Genomic DNA, 20,162 nt, shown 5'->3' with positions numbered 1-20,162 from the left:
AATGAGCCTCAACAGGCTAATCTAACTTTGGACTTGGGCCTGCTTTCAACAGAGGCTGTTGAATCTGACTCTAGAAGGTCTCTTCCAAATTAAATTATATTTTAGGATTGTAATAGCCAAGCTAAAAGCAAGCAGAAAGCCATTTTTCTGTGCTTGTCCAGTCACAACTATCTAAATCAAAACAAATAGTAGAAAACAAAAATAAAATTCAGAAAACCCTTCTCTTCATTTTTTTCTTGTTGGACAAAATTACAATTTATTCAAAACATAGTATTTTCAATTATACACAATTCAAAAATTATTTGACCAATTTTTTGACACCCAGTCTTTTGACTGGAGAGGAGTAGATCAATGGAAAGTTGTCTGAAGGTTTATTAGAAGAAAAATATATATATATATAATATATATATAGAAAAATAATATAATTTTGCTTATTATTTCATTATCAGTCCTCTCCTTATTGAATTATTTGCTCAACACCAGAAGGACTTAGATATGCTGTAGAACTGAAATGACAAAGGTGAAATTAAATTTACTACTGACAGTCAGGAATACAAACATGTACAGCTGTCTTAAAAACAGTGGGAAGAGAGAACCAGATTAATTAAAAATATACATACTGCAGTTTCCTCTGTATCCTTTTCTACAAACTATGCACTCTACCAAAATAAATAAAAATGGCAAAAAATATACTGCTAAAAATAGCATTTCTATATACTATTTTAAAATAGTATTTGAAGTAATCTATATTCAACAAAGCAAAGCATTAACAATATTTATGTATATCTAGTGAGTATGTTTCCTTAACAGTTTAAGAGTGTAGATTCAGGCATTGCATTTGTTTTACTTTTTTTCTCATCTGTGCTGGAAAATGTGAAATGCAAAAATAGACCAAGAACCTGTCAGAGAGGAACAACCAATTTATCATTATTTCTATTAATTTTTGTTCATTCAGGAATGTTTACTATTTCAGGAGATAAACTAGGGCATAGGCAAGGAAGAGGTCACCCTTAGATTGTAGCCTTACACAGAGTTTAAATGCAAAAATACTCGCTCTCTAACTGGAAATTTAAAAGCATTTTGTGTATTTTAATATGAACTCTTGGAGTGGATTTTCATTTGCATGTACAAAGTCAAAGGATATGGTAAAGACCAAAATCTCAGATGACTATAACTATTTTAAGCTCTAATTACGTTCCAAAATCAAGCACAGTTTCTTACATACTAGCTGTTTTAATACTCTTAAGCCATTTTGAAAATGATAATGACATATAGTCTTTATATTTACTGAAATTAATTTTTATACTTATTCTAAGTTATTAAGCCATTTTTCAGTACATTGAAAGGAAACATGAGAAGTTAGTGCTCAGTATTATTATTCTACTGTACGTGTCAGAGAGATCCTGCATAATACCTTCGAAGACTGAACTTTCAGATAGCACCTTCTACAGTCATTTACACTTGTGATGGGAGGCAAGAAGGAAGCAGGCATAAGGAGCCACAGAAAATCCTGTTCTATGAAATAAGTAGATCACAAACATTTGATGTAATATGTTTACATCCTACCTGTGAGCAGGTATCTTGCGATCCCCAGCAATCAGGATAACATCACAGAGCTGCTGTTGCTTCAGGTAGCTCTCCATTTTTCTGAAGGTTTGTTCAGCATGGTGAACAGCCTGGTAGAATTCCTCAGAGGTACTTGAATCTATGTCGCAGTGAGGTGATAAAGGATGGCTGGCTGCTGACAGCCTGTAAACCACAAAAGAAGTTCCATGTTGGCAAGGCATGACCAGTTGCCTAGACACCATGTCAAACCTCTGGAAGCTAATAAATGCAATTATTGCATCCTTCAAAACTCTCATCACCAGAAATACAAGAAGGGACAAGGTATAAGGCTTCTAACACTGAAATACGTGAGGTTTTTTTGCCTTAAAAAAAAAAAAAAAAAAAAAAAGCATGGGCACAGGAATAGTGCATTTCTTTCCTCTTTGATAAAGTTATTAAACCATAAACAAAGACAACAAATAGAAGTGCAGTACATTATTGATGACAGTACAGCTAGGTCTTCATTGCCAGAATATTATTACTTTCTTATTTGTAGCACGTTAGAACAAAATTATTCTACAGAATTAAACAAATTACCTATTTTTCTGTTTAATTTTTAACATGACTTCACAAAACAAAAGAATGGAAAAAGCAACTCTATTTTTCCACCGATACTAAGAGCACCTGCACTAACTCATTTCTTCAAATTCACATTCATTTTACACCAACTTGGGAAGAAAATTAAAACTCTAGTTTACTTATTTTATAGTAAATTGGGAATACTTCCACATTGATAAATTGCAGGGATGTTTTTTAACCAAAAGGCTCACTAATGCAAAGTAAATATAGCCTACAAAGATGATGATGTCTACAATCTGTAAACTTAAAAATAAAATAGAAATAGGAAAAAAATGCATTTTTTTTTCTTCAAGGTATAGTCCAATTTTACTAGTTTTATTTCATTTAGTTCAGGACTTCTGATTCAGACCTTTACTGAAAATAAGAAAATCTGTCCACCAGTACTAGCCTTTGAGGAAATATACACTTCAAAACAATTAATGAAACAGACATTCTTTACAAAAAATATTATGAGCTGAAAATGGAGGGCTTCACAGATGATGCTGATTACATCATTTTCTTCAACCAGGTACATATAAAACAAGATACATTTTCAATAGAAGACCATCAGTATTAAAGAACATACTTCAGTCCATGAAATTAAATTATATTACCCATTTTAATTCAAATCAATTTCATTATCTACAATTCCACTGAAAAGAAAATGTCACTGTTTTATGATTTTTGTTATCGGTATTTGTCAACAGTTTACAGGCTGGTTTGGCCCGGTTCCATGGTCAGCGGGGCAGAGGGATCCGTGGATCCATGCCTCCGGAAAAGGGAAACAGGGGACCCCAAAATAATTGAAAACAGAGGCAACAATCTGAGGTGGAACAAACTAATTTATTAAATATAGTATCAGCAAAATATAATGAGAGAGAGAGAGTGTGTGTCTGAAAGGTGGATAGGCCTCACCACAACGCTGAGGTGAGAAGTGCAGTCCAGTTGAGCCGATGAAGAAAAGCAGATGGAGAAGAGCAGACAGAGAAGCGCAGGCGAAGAAGAGCAGGCGAAGAAGAGAGCATCAGGTGACCTTGCACAGAGTTATATCTCCTCACTGACTGCAAAGCCTCCTGGGGAAATGTAGTTCTTCTCTGTTGGACAGGCACTCAGAACTTGAGCATCAGAAGTCAAATCCCCAGTGCATTACATGATGTTATGGTGTGGAATACTGATAACCAAAAATCATAAAACCATGACAGTATTCCACATCATAACATCATAACAACATAAAAGCACTGGGAGTTAAAGAGTTAATGTTCCAATTCCATGGACTGTCGATTTTCCAGGTACCTGGTTCTCAGAAAAGAACTACATATCCCAGTAGACTTTGCATTTCTGTTTTCCATTCAGAGGGAAAGATAAACCTGTTTGCAGATCACAAGATGCCTCTTTTTCTGCTTGTCTCAGCAATGTGTGCGCTCCGTGGACATCTCGCCTTCAGCATTAGAGTAAGGCTTTGGGTTAGGGGCACTCTCTCTCTCATTTTATTTGATTTATTAGCCACAATTCCAGTTGTACTGTGTTACCTTGCATTCCGATCTTATTAACTTTCCTTCTCAGTTTTGCTTTTAGGCCCATCTCCCTTCTCTTTTCCCCTCTTCCCCCTTTTCCCAGGGAGTGGGTCCATGGATCCCTCTGCCCCACTGGTCACGAAACCAGGCCAAACTAGCACATAAACCATTGACATACTTCAGTCCATCAAATTAAATTATATTACCAATTTTAATTCAAACCAATCTCATTATCTACATACTCTATTGAAAGGAAAATACTCAAAAGAGTAAGTAATTTTGATAATTTACACTAATGACATAAATTTCATTACATAAACTTTGCATTAATTGGGTACCATGTTCTAAGGAATAATAACAGACCTTAATATAAGGCAACCTACACTTCTGGTGCTGGAAACAATAATTAAAAAAATAGTCATTAATATGATACACAGTTATTTTTAAAAAATATGTATTTTAACATTTTATTGACTTTTGATAGACTATAATATAATTTAGAAATAGAGTATTTCCTTTTGACATATACAAGTGATTTATTTTTGCATTATTTTTTGTCCAGAGGTGTTCTGTGCACTCTCCTGTACGTGGAAACACGGCGGAGATGAGGAAAGATTGGTCCATCCTTCTGTCATAGGAAATAGCTACGCTTTGCAACATTCCTTTAAAGTAGTTAGAAGCCTGCCAAGGTGTCCTGTGCACGATCTTATGCAGACCCAATTCACCCCGATTTCTATCTCATCTTCTGATTTGTGCCATATGCATGTACTAGAATGTTACCTTTTGAAACTACTACACACATTAATGTCACCTACGTAGAATTAAACTGGACTCTGAGAAATCATCATCTGTTTTTAATTAATCAATATTACAATTTGTATTTTGGTAAGGTTACCATATATGTGACGATTGAGTGGTTTATATTAGATACAAACTGAGAGTACAGAAGAAATTGAACTGGAAAAACTTTATTAACCATACTTAAAAGAAACAGTTATGAACTGATGATTCAGAAAAAGGACATTTTCTTAAATCCGTTGTATTCATCATATTAGACATTCAAACAGCCCCTGCAATACAGCTTTTAGAAGCTCTCTTTACACTTTAAAATAACTGTCATATTTCCACGAGTGACATCACCTGCTTACGTTCTATCTGGACTGCCAACCACATTGAACAGATATCCAAGTTTACATTCACATCATGGATGATCAACAAATACTTTCACATAAAACTGTAATGATGGAGCTAAGCTCATTAGTATGGGTAACAGGAAGAGATTCCAACATTTTCTTTCAATTATTTTCCCTGAGGTTGATTGTGGCCCTGTGCACATTTCTTCAGTTTTATTGCTGAGTAATCAGAATGACAAGTAATTCACAGGAAAGAAATCAGTGTCTAATAAATGAGTTTGGTAGGGTTAAATAGACACGCTTCTACACTTTCTCCAGGAAATACAGAAATTACAACACCAACAATTCTGAAAAATGACAGTAACAGGAATGAGCAGGCCTGAATTGTTTCATATTGTTTATTAAATCAGAACTTGGTGTAAGTCAGCTTACATTTGAACAGAAAAAATACTAATCCTGCCTCTTCCTGGCTTTCCAAAACACACTGCACTTTTAAGGCCAGAAAAACAGGTGTAGTCTTCTGTTTATAATGATAGTGCTATAATGCTAGATTGGGCTAAAATGAAATTTTTTATGTTTGTTTAGCTACAGTGAATTTGTCACAAATTTTGCCCTCTTTTCTGCTTGCTAATTATAAAGAACATTTTCCACCCTCAAATACATCAGTCTATGCCACTTAACAAGTCATTAAATGGCTACTCAAAAACAAGCTCCAAAGACACAGCACATTTTACATTACTATCTTGGAAATTAACAAACTTAGTAGATGGCAGTAAGTTAATCTTTTATTTTCTAAGAAAGCCTAGATGAAAAATCTGCTACTGATCCTCTTTGAGAAGCTATCTCTTATTCATTATAAATGCTCTGTCTGCATAATCAACACTTCAAATTTAATCAGAAGTTAGTCAATATACGAATTGTTAAAGACCTTCAGAGATCAAAGAATGCTTGTTTTGTATCAGTTCATGAGAAATATGAACTCATGACCAATTAGTGATATAAAAGTAACATTTTCTGTTTGTCTATATTGTATTTGTTCAGGCACTCTGAGCAATTTAGTGAGAAGTTTGTTGACTATTCTGCAGGAAACCCAGCATAAATTCATCTGAAGAGCCCCTGATTTTTCAAAACACTTTTTAGCACTTTTGTACCTCAGTATGGATAGGAGGGCCTGTTCTGTGGTACAAGAACATGAAAGACTCCACATGGCCTTTCCCGGTAATCTTTCTTAGTACATAAGTGCAAAACCTGAACTTACTGTGGGAATTTCAAACTTTCATTTTGAAATTTCAGAACACAAAACATGCCTAGCCTAGAGCACATTTTATTTTTAAACAATTTAGTGAATGATACAGAATTAAGAGAACAAAACCTTCCATGCATTTACAACCATGCTACTGAGTATGACAGGATGAAAAAAAAAAAAAAAACCGCCAAAAAATTTATCAACACTGTAAATGATCCATAATCTGAAGTTCAGTCTCTACTGCCATACCACCACCATCTGCCTCTAACATTGTGGACCAATAAAATAAAATAGGAGGCATTACTTTCAGAGCAGCCCCATATAAATTGTGGAATTGCACTTAATGAAGTGAGATGGACTGTCAAAAGTCGTGACTCCAATTAACTATTACTTGAAAAAACGCGGAAAATAAAGTTTTATATTTTTTAAGTCTTTTAAACTATTTTCTTATTGCAACAGAAAGTTTTAAAGTCTTTCCCCCCTCCCCCATCAAAAATCATGCTTTTCACTCCACTGACAGGAATTATATCTGCAACAGGGTTCTACTTAGAGTTTCAGGAGATTAGTAAAAATTTATGTTATAAAATTTAAAAAAGATAATCAGAACATCAAATAGGACTATTGGTACCATTTCAGCTCAGAGATGCATTATTGCATTCCCTGTCTATGCAAAAAAATATTTTTAGACAGTCATTGCAGATGACAGATTAGTCATTCGGGAGATAACATTGTTTCCTTGTAAATGTAATTTGGAGATCAAACTACTGGTAATACAAATTATTTCTTGGACACCAGAAGAAAAAAAATCAGACACCTGGGCATATGTGAATAGCAAAAATACGTATTAACCTACTGCTGGTGGGTTGATCTTAAGAGTATTACAAGCCTCTAGTTACCAGTTTGTTGTTATGATCTCAAACAAGTTGTCTGAGCAGCACTTTTTAAGAACAAGGACAATAAAGAGCTACACTGAAACAATTTCTGCTGAGAAAAAATATATGCGTTTTTGTTTAGTACATGGCAGAAAAAGAAAAAAAAAAAAAATTAGAAGTAAGCTTAGAAGAGTTTGTTCAGACTGTATTTTTACCAGGTTACTAATTGTGGTAGTTTCACTCTGGTAGGTAGCTCAATTCCATCACATCTCTGTCTCACTCCCCTTCTTCAGAAGAACAGGAAGAGAAAGGAAGACAAAAAATAAAATAAAAGACAAAAAATAAAATAAAATAAAATAAAATAAAATAAAATAAAATAAAATAAAATAAAAATAGGAGAGAGATTGCTTACCTGCTACTTTTATGGGCACAAACAGACTCAAAATAGTGATATTAATGTAATTTATTGTCAATTACTAAGAGACTAAAGCAAACCAAACGCCTTTTCTCCATCCACCCTCTTCTACTTTCTTTCCCCAAGTAGTGCAGCAAAACAAGGAATGCGGGCTCTGATCAGCTCATTGCGCTTTGTCTCTGCAGCTCTTTCACAGTCACTCTCTGCCTCTGCTCCACATGACATCCCTGCCATGGGAGACTGTCCTTCCCAAACTGATCCCACATGGGCTTCCTACAGGCTGCAATTCTCCAAGCACTGCTCCAACACCTAAGCACCACCGGGAGGCTAAGCACGACTGGGGCAAACCTTCAGAGGCAGACTGCTCCAGGACAGGGCGCAATGGCAGCAGCTCCTTCAGACCTCCTGCACAGCCCAGGCTCCTCTTCTCTTTCTCCTTTTAATATAAAAGAAGCAGACAGAATTCCTACTGCAAGGAATCAGCCTCACACTAAGAGTAAGGCGACTGCCTCTTCAGATATAATTCTCCTAATCCCACTAAAAATCACTGCAATCTTTCACCACACTTTTCCAGTTATGGAAGATTTTGACTCAAAGGAAGAATGATAAAGAAATCTGTACTACTGTGCAGATGAAATTCCTTCTGTTTGCCAGACTCTTTGCTTCACAATACATCAAATAAGTAAGCAAGAAAGCAAGCAAGTAAATAAATAAGAACAAAAGATTTGTTATTTGTTGATTTATGGTCTTCTAATCCTTTTATGACAAACACATAAAACAAAAAAACCTAATATATGAATCAAGTGTTCATAATGCATTCATAGTGCAGTTATACTGTAACTACCCAACTGGTAATATGATAGAGAGACACCATTTTCATTGTGATTACAGGATTATCATCATAAAGCTTTTTTAATGCTTTGATTAAATATTTTTTAGAACATTTGATTCCACATTTCTATGAAGGGAAAGTTTTATTTAAAAGATTATTAGGACCCAGAAATTCAAAATTCCAACTTCAAATTAAACGACTTAAAAAGCTGAAGTTCTCACACTTCTAAAATAATACATTATTGTTCTTAAGACACATGTTATTTTCTGTGCTTTGTTTGTTTCATGATAATAAATTACTTGAAGTCTTTAAAAATAAATTTTCTACTTTCATTGATCCAAATCAGTAATGAAAGTAGTAAATAATAGGAATTCATGAGGTGGCTGTTTATGGCAGATGAAGCCATCAGATAGATTTAAATCTGTCTGAGGAAGAATTTTGTCTCAGCTGTAGAAATTATTAACTGGGAAATCTGGGACAAATGGTAAAGAATGTTGGAAAGGAGCCTAATACTGCTGCCTTGAGCAGTTAAACATGACAGGATGGAGATGCATTGTCCTGTCTTCTTGCAAATGTGAAACACTCATTCCTCTGGCTTAAAAGTACCAATGAGCAGACAGGTGCAGGAAGAAAACCAAAAAACAGACGCAATAATGGAAATGAGAGACGGGCGATTTCTTAACAGCTCAACAAATTTATGGCATTTTATTTTTTAATCACTACACATCAGCTGAGCAGCACCAGCAAAAACACAAACTCAGGAAGACACAATGCACAGACTGACACACTTTCCTTGGAGTCAGGTAATTACGATGGCTTACCACAATGATGATCTGCAGTGAATCTTTTTTATTTTCTTAGATTGCTCATACATATACCCAAACAGTTCTCCTGTTAAATTATGTCTCTTATTCTCCAATGCTGCCTTTTATGGTAGTAAGTGTCCAATGTGTTAGCACTTTATTATTCAGCTTTTTAAAAAATGGACTCAGTCAAAGCCTGAAGATGAATGCAGAGTCTTAGTATCCCTTGTAGAGGACAAAAGTCTGAACAAGATTGCTTCCAAGTCTACAAAAAGATTCAGGTCATGTCCCTGCTGCTGGATCTGCTTCTCAGAATAAAAGATAAACTGTCAGTAAGGCTGTTTGCAACTGAAATTACATTTTTTTAATAAATGGTAAATTGGATGGATGGACTATTGGTTTACAGATAAAACAGTTATATCAAAATTAATGTTCATTTAATAAATAAGAAATTCTGCTAGCATTTCTCAGAACAGTTCTTAAAAAAATAATCATTATGTATTAATTCCACTTATGGATTTTTTTGTCATTATTCAGAATCACGTAGTTAGGACTAATATTCAGAGTTTTACTAAGAGTGATTTTCAGTCAAGAAAGTGAATGCAGAAAATATAACCAATGTGAAAAGCTAGAAACTGAAAGTGACAAACTGATAACAGAGCCTTACCAACTTTTGTTGTCTGGACAAAACAAAATTCAGAGCAACTGTACTGTATTATATACTGTATTGTATAAATTATAAACATGAGTTTATAATTTTTGTCATTAAAATAATGAATATTAAACATTAATATTGTAACATAATTCATTAATACTATGCATGTACATGAAATACAAGGATAAAACATTAGAATTTTGAGTTTAACTTATGTGCTGTCAAAGCCACAGCAAATAAACAAGATAGTTTCTGACAAGTATTACAAGGAAATGGTATCAGGTAATATTTTAATTCAGAAGCTTGCAGTTTTATGTGCATCCATTATTTATACACATATTTCACCACAAAATTAAAATCTTACAAATAAAGGCACTTAAGACTGTACATTCAGAATCTGCTAAAGCAAAAAGTACCCACAAGACTCCTCTAATACTCTATGCAGAGAAAGCTCCCATATCTTTCAGGCAGCTCAGCCTGTAAATTTGTTAGTGGCAAGTAATTCTCAAACAGTTGCAACTTAATAAAACTGATACAGTACGACCAATAGAGTATCACTCTTCTATGTTAGTCCCATAACTGTTTTAGGAATAATTAAGCTTCAGATTCTTAAAAAAAATCATCCCCAAATTTCCTAGTGAAATAGTCTAGGGTGAGCAGGTGGGATAAATAAATAAATAAATAGAAATAAGAGCACACTCCAGCTGATTCCTTTAAAATTGCTTTTGCTTCCTTCCTTTCAGAAGTGCTATATTTTCTGAACGGATCACTTAAATTATGCAACATTTAATAGAATTTATGACATTACATTCGTGTCATATATTACTTACTCTGTTATGACAAATGATTGTATATAAATGAATAAACTAAATAAATTAACCCACACAAGCATGCAGAAATACAGGGATGTGGATTTCTTTTTATTTTAGTAAGACATTTTCTTCTAGTATCTAATTTATTATATAGGTGCTCAATGCAAATAGAGATTATAGATGTGAATGATGGAAGTGGCATACAAAAGAATAAGCAAGAATTGTATTACTACTGCATTTAGCATATATTTCAGAAAAATTTCAAAGTGCAACTGTATTATGGACAGTTGGAAAATTTAATAACCCTATTACTGCCATGGTCATCATGTCGAAGACCATGTGAAGCTTAATACTCAAAAAATCCCAATTCCAAACTCTAACCCAGCTCTTGGTATAAAGAGAAATCCACTCACATGCACATACACACAACCAGCCCACCACTACTAAGCAAGTTGAACAAATGATGCTTCAAACAGGGAGCTTATACTGCGTAAGGTAGCAAATAAGCATGCATTCTCTTCCTGCTAATCACTACAGACCTGTACAGTCTCATGTCTTTCACTGATGCTCACAAAATTCATGGTTCCAACATGCATGTCTGCATGTGCAAAGCACTGGAAAAGATTTATCTGAAATAAAGTCTATTCTGCCACCGTTTTGAAGCCTCAGTACATTTATTTGATAATCTTGAACACGTGACTGACAATTTGGTGGAGTCTCTCCAAAACTAATTTGACTAATTCAGCTTCTACACTACGGGACCACTTCAACTTTGGAAACTGGACTGTCAAGCAGTTTAGGATTTCATATTCTTTAACAACTAACGGTTATAGCCCTGTACGTGCTCAAGCAATAGTCTCCATATTGTATTAAACTTCACAAAATCATAGAATCACAAGGTTGGGAAGGATCTACAAGTTCATCCAGTCCAACCATACTCCCATCACCACTGCCACCACAAGCACTAAACCATCTCGTAGCTCCTCCTCCAGACGCCTCTTGGACACTGCCAGGATTGGCAACACCACCACCTCCCTGGGCACTCCAGTGCCTGGCCACTCTCTGAGAGAAAAAGCTTTTCCTTATGACTGATCTAAATTTCCTCAGGTCCTGTTTGTTACCTGAGAGAAGAGGCCAAAACCCTCCTTATACCTTGATCGCTGAGGTTTGCTGTTTCAGAGCTGTCCCGCCCAGAACTAAGCGACAGACCGCGAGGTACAGCGGGGTTTCAGTCAGTTCCCTCATCCAGGAACGCCGAGATAACAGAGCAGCCCGGCAGCTCTCGCGAGAGCGGCACACATGAAGTGGGCGTTGCCAGGGCAACGGCTCTGCATCCACGCCCCCTGCCTAGAAAAAGCCTCAGGGACGAAGGGGAGCCGTCAGGGTGTGTGGAGCACGTGGGCTGTTCAAATACAGAGAAACTGTAAGTGTTGCACACTCAGTGGCGGGACGACACAGGGAGGAGGGTTGTTATCTCGGTGTGAAACGAGTGATTTTCAGGGCAAACCTGATCAGCGAGCAGGCAGGGCAGAACACAGCACCTTGCCATACACAGCAGGGGGCTTAGCACTTAGCACTTAGCAGGTCACTTAACAGGTCGTTGCTCTCTGGACACACCGAGGTGCAGCCATGGTCACCGCGAGGCAGCGAGCTGCTGCTAAAAGGGACGTGGAGACTCAGACTGAAAGCATGAGTGTCCATGCCGCGGATCAGGTCTCAGGATGCAGAGAATGCCTGGCCCTGTCACTGCTGCAGGAGGGCAGCCGGGATACCAGCTGTGTGCAGTGTGAGCAGGTGGATGATCTGCTCAGCATGGTGGTAGAGCTAAAGGAGGAAGTAGGAAGGCTGAGGAGCATCCGGGATTGTGGGAAGGGGATCGATTGGTGAAGTCACACTCTGCCATTCCTATAGGAAGGGTGCAGGGGAGATGCTCCTCAAGCAGTGGGGGATCATCTGCTGTCTCACAGTCAGGTGGGAAGGGGCGACATCCAAGTCAGGGAGGGATGGAACAAATCCCTGTTTGGGCAACAAGCGGACTGCCCCTCAGCCTGTCCCACCTTCCCAGGTGCTCTTACGTAACAGGTATGAGGCTCTGGAGTTGGATGGACTGGGGGGTGTGGATGTTGGTGAAAGTCCATCCGTGCAGGAGAGGTTGCCCAAGGCTAGTCAGTCTGATCCCCGTTTTGCTACAGCATCAGTCAGGAAAAAAAAAACAAAAAAACAACAAAACAGCTGTCATTGTAGGGGACTCTCTTCTGAGGGGAACTGAGGGCCCAGTATGCTGCTCGGACCCATCTGACAGGGAGGTGTGTTGCCTGCCTGCTGCTGGGGTGAGAGATGTTACAGGAACAGCACTCAACTGGTTAAGCCTTCTGATCATTATCCATTACTGGTTTTCCATACTGGAAATGAAGAGGTGGGCAAAATAAGTTCTCAGGTGATCAGAAGGGACTTCAGGGCTCTGGGAAGACTGCTGAAGGGATCAGGAGCGTAAGCTGCGTTCTCCTCTGTCTTCTCAGTTGGTGACTGGGATCTGCACAAAAAGAAGGAGGAGGGTGGACACACTGAATGAATGGTGTCATACTCAGGGCTTTGGGTACTATCGTTTGGGACGCAGCCTTGAGAAAGGGGGATTGCTGAGGGTGTAGCCCGTCCAGTCCCATGGACTCGTGACAGTTCAGACGGAGGAGGAGCTCTCTAGCTGTCTCCACCTGAATCATTGGGGGTGTATTCTGCATAGCATTCCAGACTTCAAGATTAGGGCATAAAGTGCCGTAAGGATAACTGATCTGCCTATTGAAGGCAGACGTAAAGAAGGCGTTGAGGACCTCAGCCTTCTCCTTATCCTCAGTGGTCCCATTTTCTGCTGCATCAAGTAAAGGATGGAAATTCTCCCTGGTTCTTGTTTTACCGTTGATATATTAGTAAAAGGATTTCTCTTTTACTGCAGTGGCCAATCTGAGTTCAAGTTGGGCTTTTGCATTCCTAACTGCCTCTCTGCATACTTTAGCAACTTCCTTGTAATCTCCCCAAGTAGCCTGTCCCTTCTTCCAGAGGAGATAGACTCTCTTTTTTCTTCTGGAGTCTCAACAGTAATTCCCGGCTCATCCATAATGGTCTTCTTCCCCTACAACTCACCTTACAGCATTCAGAAACAGCCTGTTCCTGTGCCTTTAAGATTTCCATCTTGAACAGCATCCAGGCTTCCTGGACCCCTTTACCCTGAAGGAGTGACTCCCAAGGGACCCCTGCAACAAGCATCCTGAACGGATCAAAGTCTGTCCTCTCGAAGTTCAAGATAGCAGTTTTGCTAGTCACCCTTCTGACATCTCCAAGCATAAAGCATTCTACAGTTTTGTGGTCACTCTGCCCAAGACAATCACATTTCCCACCAGTCCTTCTCTGTTAGTGAAGAGCAGGTGTAACAGGGCACTAGTAGGCTCTTGTACTGGTTGTGTAAGGAAGCTATCTTCCACAAACTCTAGAAACCTCCTGGACTGCTTCCTCTGCACTGTATTATATTTCCAACAAATATCAGAGAAGTTGAAGTCTCCCATAAGAACGAGTGCTGGCAATCACGCAACTTCCACAAGCTGCTCATAGAATGCCTTGTCCTTCTCTTCATCTTGATTAGGCGGTCTATAACAGACCCCCACCAAGATGTCACCCCTACAGGCTTTCCCCTTATCCATAGGCACTCAATTTTATCATTTCCACCCCAAGCTCTTCAAAACACTCTTGAATATAAAAGGCCACACCATCACCCTTCCTTCCTTGTCTATCTCTTCTGAAGAGCTTGTAGCCATCCATCACAGCACTCCAGTCATGGGAGTGGTCGCACCATGTTTCAGTAATAGCAACTCAGTCATAGTTAGCGTGACACACAATCGCTTCCAGCTTCTCCTGCTTGTTGCCTATGCTGCATGTGTTGGTGTAGATGCACTTCAGCTGAATCATCTGCCTCACCCCCAGCTCCAGCATTGTTCCTTTAGGGTCATTTCCGGTAAGCCCTTTTTTGTCATAGCTAGTTTTAAAGCTCTTTCAATAAGCCCTGCTAGCTCCTGCACTAGGATCCCCTAAGTGCTTTTTGGCAGCGCTGTTCTCTATCCTTACATCCCCCAGCTCTTCCTGATAGCAGGGGCTGCCACGACCCAGGTTCAAGAAGTTGCACTTGGTTTTGCTGAACTTCATGAGGTTCACCTAGACCCACTGCTCGAGCCTGTCTAGGTCTCTCTGGATGGCATCCTGTCCCTCAGACACGTTGACCATACCACACAGCTTGCTGTCATCCACAAATTTGCTGAGGGTCCACTCAATCTGACTCACTGTGTCATTGATGAAGATGTTAAAGATCGCTCTTCCCAGTATTGACCCCTCAGAGACAACACTCATCACTGATCTCCATCTGGACACTAACCACCACTCTCTTGGTACATTCTTCTAACCAGCTCCTCATTCACAAAACAGTCCACAGTCAAATCTGCATCTTTCCAGTTTGGAAAAAATGATGTTTTGGGGGACTGTGTCAAAGGCCTTAATGAAGTCTACATAGATGCCATCAGTCTCTGCCCTTGTCCACTAATGCAGTTATGCCTTCATAAAAAGTGAAAGGGTTGGTCAGGCAGGACAATGATTTTCAAATACCACTGAGGGTGGCTTGGGAACCACATCAGCCCATTTCCTCAGGAATCTGGGATGCTTCTCATCAGGACCCATAGACTTATGGATGTTCAAGTTCCTCACGTTGTCATGAACCTGATCTTTGCTTACAGCAGGAGAGCCAGTGCTCCCCTAGTTCCCACTTCCCAACCATCCGCTCAAGGGCTGTGTTGAGCAATCGTTAGTGAAGACTGATGCAAAAATTTCTTAAATATCTCAGCCTTCTTTTTCTCCACTGTTTCTGCCCTGCCTGTGTTTCTCACTAGGGAGACTGTGCCCTCTCAGGCTTTACTTTTCCAGTTGATGTACCTATAGAAGCTTTTGTTATTCTCTTTTGCACCTGCTGTGAAGTCCAGTTTCAGTTGGGCCTTGGCCTTCCTGTCCCCATCCCTACACAGCCTACCAGCAACTCACCAGCTGATGTTCTGATCTACTGCATGCATCATCTGCAGTTTTATATAATTATTTGATTGAGATTGTCTTGCTGAGAAGACATTTCCATCATGATTGAATGTTTCCATATTTTTGGCAGCTCTAAGACACAGAGAAGGCATTAATGCCTTGATTAATAGCCTACCTTCCAGAATGACACAGATGTGACAATTTTTCACCAGTGTAATTGCTGACTGAGAGTAGTAGTTTATACAGTGCTTAGTTTCAGAGACCTTAATTGTGGAATTAATTTCATTTACTTGCCACTTAAAAATGCAGTTTATACCAAAAGGTTTCAAAACTTGAATACTTCAAACTGTTGTACACATTCTTCAGGGCAGTGTGACAAACAGGCAATATTATAGATTTGTCTCTGGTCCCTAGATGTTGGCAGGCTGAGAGAGGTTTATCGTTAGCGTTTTTTTCCAAACCTGAGCAACTTTTGCATGCAACAGATAAACTCATAACTACAAGCATGCCTTGGGTTTCATTAAGTGTGCTGCAAAATGAACACAAAGGTTTACTTCAATCTTCTTATTCCAAAGTGCAAATAGATTTTGTGCCACTTTACACCAAGTGCCTTTTTTTTTTTTTTTTTTTAGACCACTTTAGGGGTAATTGCTTGATTAAGAATTTACTTTATGGCTTGTTAATAAAAGATTGCCACTTTCAGAGAAAATTCAAGAATCTTAATTAATTCCACATCAGTAAACTCTGATTGACACTAATTAGACTCTTTTTATTGATAAAATATTAAGGCAGCATACCTATATCTTTTGATTTATCCTAGATTTCCAGATTAGTGTATTATGACAAACCTTATATTAGTTTCTACCACATTTTCATACATAGGAACTAAAGTAGGAAATATTAGTAAACGAATCAGTGAATCCAGTGAATCTGTATGTCTTTCCAGTAGAACTATCTGTGGCCATAACAAAATAACTGATAAGAAGTGTGTGTTGGATAACCATATGTATACATATATATTTTAATATAGCATGAAATTAAGTAGAGTCATATATGTGACTTTTATTAATGAACTACGTCTGCTTTCTGTTAAGCTTTGTTGTGATGGAGTATTCAATTAACGATATTAACATGTGCACATATGATAATTTCTGAGGTTTTGTAAGATATTATTTTGTTAACATCAGTGTCTCAAAGCTTGCTGGGAATGCAGATGGTCTTGTTCAAGTCCAGGCAAGTCCTGGGCAGGGGTTGAGAAATCCTTTGCCTGGAGAACTTCGATGGACAAATCCTGGGCAAGGGTTGTGAAATCCTTTGTCTGAAGGACACAGATAAACAAGTCCAGGCAAGTCCTGGGCAAAGATATTGAAATCCTTTCTCTGGAGAACTTTGATGGACAAGTCCTGGGCAAGGGTTGTGAAATCATTTGGGGGACACAGATGGACAAGGCCAGGGGCAAGGAGAGAGAGATGAGTTCAGCTTAATAGCTGTGAAGTGGTCTTTTGTGTGGACTTACTTCAGGATGATGGCCATGTCAGGGGGTACTCAATGATTCTTGCTAAAGCGCTGAAGAATGTCATGTAGGCAAGAAGAAGAGGAGAATAAAAGAGGAACTGAAAACCATGAGTATAGATTTTCTGACAGCAGATTCCTCACAAAGTGACGCTTGCATGCTGAAGTAGAAGAAAAGGTGTCTGCCATCAGTTTCCTCACTAGGGAATACCTGCGTGCTGATGGACTCTCCATGGGCCTGCTGCCTGAGTGCTGCTGCTTCCTCCCGCATTGGCAACTGCCTCCTGCTACCTGCTTGCTGCCCAAGGCCCACCACGCTGCTTCTCCCCCCCCCTCTCCCCACTGCTTCTGCCTCAGACCTTCAGACGTCGTGCAAGGGGACCGCTGCTGGATCCTGGTGGTGACTGTCCCCGTTTTACGCGATTCTTGCTTCTGTCTATTTCTATCTCTTTCTTTCTTTTCTTTTCTATCACCCTCCTTCCCTTCCCCATCTCCTTGATTAGGATTTGTAATAAACTGGTTCATAAATTTATTCATAATAAACACATGAACCGTTGTTTCTTAATCTCACGCTGGGTATACAGAACCTCATCTCCCTCCTGTAAATTAGAGCGAGACAGGTTTTCAGCTGTTTTATTTGGACATTTGTCAGGTATGTATTATAATATTGACAGTCCACAGACAGATTTCCAAGAAATAATACTTCATTGAATCATCTCCATTCTGCTTGACGTGATCACATTCTCACTGTCAGAGAGATTTATGCATTTTTCAATGATACGAAATCTCTCAGTCATAACATTCAACTGTGATGTGTTGCAAAATCCTCCTTAGTCCTCCTAGCAAAACATTTTGTCTATTTAAAATAATACCACTGATAAGACATCAAAGGTATATGTTATGCTGGGAAAAGTAACTAGATAAATAGCAATCCAGTTTGTAAGTCAACTTGTCTACAGGAGTTTCATCCCTGTAACACAATTGGGATGCCTGACATCTAAAAAAATCCTAATTTTCAATGGTTATACTTGAACTTGGTATATTCTGTTGCAATGTAAAATTTCATTTTCTTACCACTTTACTAGTATGTTCCTTAGTTTTCAACAGCAATTGAGTTAACATGCTTAAAGAAATACTAGTATCTTTACCATCATGTGTTTAATGCATTTTTACTATTATATCATACACATTTATGACTATGCACAAGTACTTAATAAAAAACTGCATGCATAGTATCATACTGTATAAAATAAAAAGACTAAAAGATATTCTTTTTGTTATTCCTTTTATTTTGTCTTTTCCTCCTTTACTGATGGCATTTAGAAAACAGATGAAAAATAGAAATTAAGAAAAGTGAATTTAGTGCCTATTTAGAAAACATGAAAAATAGAAATTAAGAAAAGTGAATTTAGTGCCTATTTTCAGAAGCATTTCAGACAATAAAAGTATTCAGGAGATCATTTATTAGCATATTTAGCAAGAACTCTACTTTAAACATTAAATAAAATCTTTATGCTACTGTAACTGCAATGTTGCTGAAAAGCAGATCAAGTTTAAACAGTCAACTCAATTGTGTAAATCTTTCATGTTATTCTTATGTTGCAAATCACATGCCACAGATCTATTTTGACGCTTTAAACACTTTTAGTTAACTGCTTTTCATATGCATATTCTAACTCAATATTGTTCCATTTATGATACAATTGCAGAATCTGAAAATAGTCTCATTACAGTACTAAATCATGTTTAAAATTTTAGACGAAAGGTAATAATTCTTACCACGAAGAAAGCAAATATAGAAAACAAGTGGAGCTTTTGTTATTGACAGGAAGACAAAGAGATTATTTTTTCACTGTAAGATTAATGTTGGTATTGCACACATGACTGAAGTATTATTTCATGATTTTTATCTGCAAGCCTTGATTAAACAACTGGCAAGCTGTGTTACAAGAAATCCCAGTGTTTAAAAGGACTTGAATTAATAATGTAGTTTTCACAGAAAAAAAAAAATCCTGAGCAATTATAATCAGTAAAAGGTCGTCTGTCTACAAAAAGACAGCTAATTAAAGGTAAGATAATGATAACCTAGTTGAAAGAAACTCTTTAAAAAAAAAAAAAAAAAAAATTGGGAAAATGTTTTGACTGTGTTGTAATGCAAGCCTAGTAAATGGATCAACATGAAAATTAGATGGGAAGCTATCAATGTACGCTATATTTTTGGAAGTACTCTACTTTAATTATTATATTTCTTGAAAACTAGTAAAAATAACAAGTATATTTTTTAAACTGCTGCTAAAAGTGTTAATTTTTAACATAACAAGGAATTATATATATAACAAGTAAAACAAACTGTAACTAAAACAGTCAAATTTGGGATAAAGAAAACTTATGAAAAATTATTTTAATTCAGGATTCAATCACTGCTATTAAATAAGTATCTTTTCACTCTATTATTAATTTTCAGTTTATCTATAGGTAAATTTTATACATGAATTTTCTAGATTAGTGAACCAAAGCAGAATGATTATTTTGCTATTGTTTGCATATTACATTAGCTTTGCAATATGATCTAAAGTCAAAATAAAAAGTGCAGCATGAAAATTCCACAGTTCTTTGTGTCCATATCGTTTACCTTAAAGACTCTTCAAAATTTAGAATCTGAGAATTATTAAACAAAAATATATCCTAACTGAACAAATAGGTGACTATAACTTCAAAGTGTGAGGCTTGTGTAGATGGGATTTTGATTTGGAACAGCTCCTCTGTTGGGCCTGGGAACTGTTAGCGTAGAGTATTATTTGGTCTTTGCCTGCTTCACTGTGTTCTTTCATAGCTGGAAAAATGAGTTTTCATCACATAACCTAACACTTAGTTACTCAATGAAAAAAAATCAGTAAAATATGTGCACATATGCTTCACACTATATGCTGAGATAAAGATCTTATTATACACACCACAGAGAGGCTTTAATTACCAGGTTATTGACTATCCTGTAAAATAAAATATGTTGCTTACTGATTAGTAAAGCTGCTTGCCTTTGCTGTAGATGGAGAGAGAAAGAAAAAAAAAAAAAAACGAAAAAAAAAGCAAACAAACGAAGAGTGAATTGTCAAACTTCATTTCTATGCTCATTCCACAGACTAT

General features: G+C 37.5%; 1 protein-coding gene across 1 annotated transcript in view; it reads right to left on the bottom strand.

Moving 5' to 3' along the window:
* KLHL1 (kelch like family member 1) overlaps positions 1-20,162 on the bottom strand; it is a 240,216-nt gene that overhangs the window by 170,655 nt on the left and 49,399 nt on the right. The window contains exon 2 of the mRNA XM_052705588.1: positions 1,567-1,749. Within this exon, the coding sequence (XP_052561548.1) occupies positions 1,567-1,749 (183 nt within the window). The remainder of the gene's footprint in view (positions 1-1,566; positions 1,750-20,162) is intronic.

The sequence above is a fragment of the Tympanuchus pallidicinctus genome, unplaced genomic scaffold (assembly GCF_026119805.1).
Source record: "Tympanuchus pallidicinctus isolate F22 unplaced genomic scaffold, pur_lepc_1.0 scaffold6, whole genome shotgun sequence".
In the NCBI taxonomy this organism is placed as follows: domain Eukaryota; kingdom Metazoa; phylum Chordata; class Aves; order Galliformes; family Phasianidae; genus Tympanuchus; species Tympanuchus pallidicinctus.
This window is presented reverse-complemented; position numbering and strand designations above follow the sequence as displayed.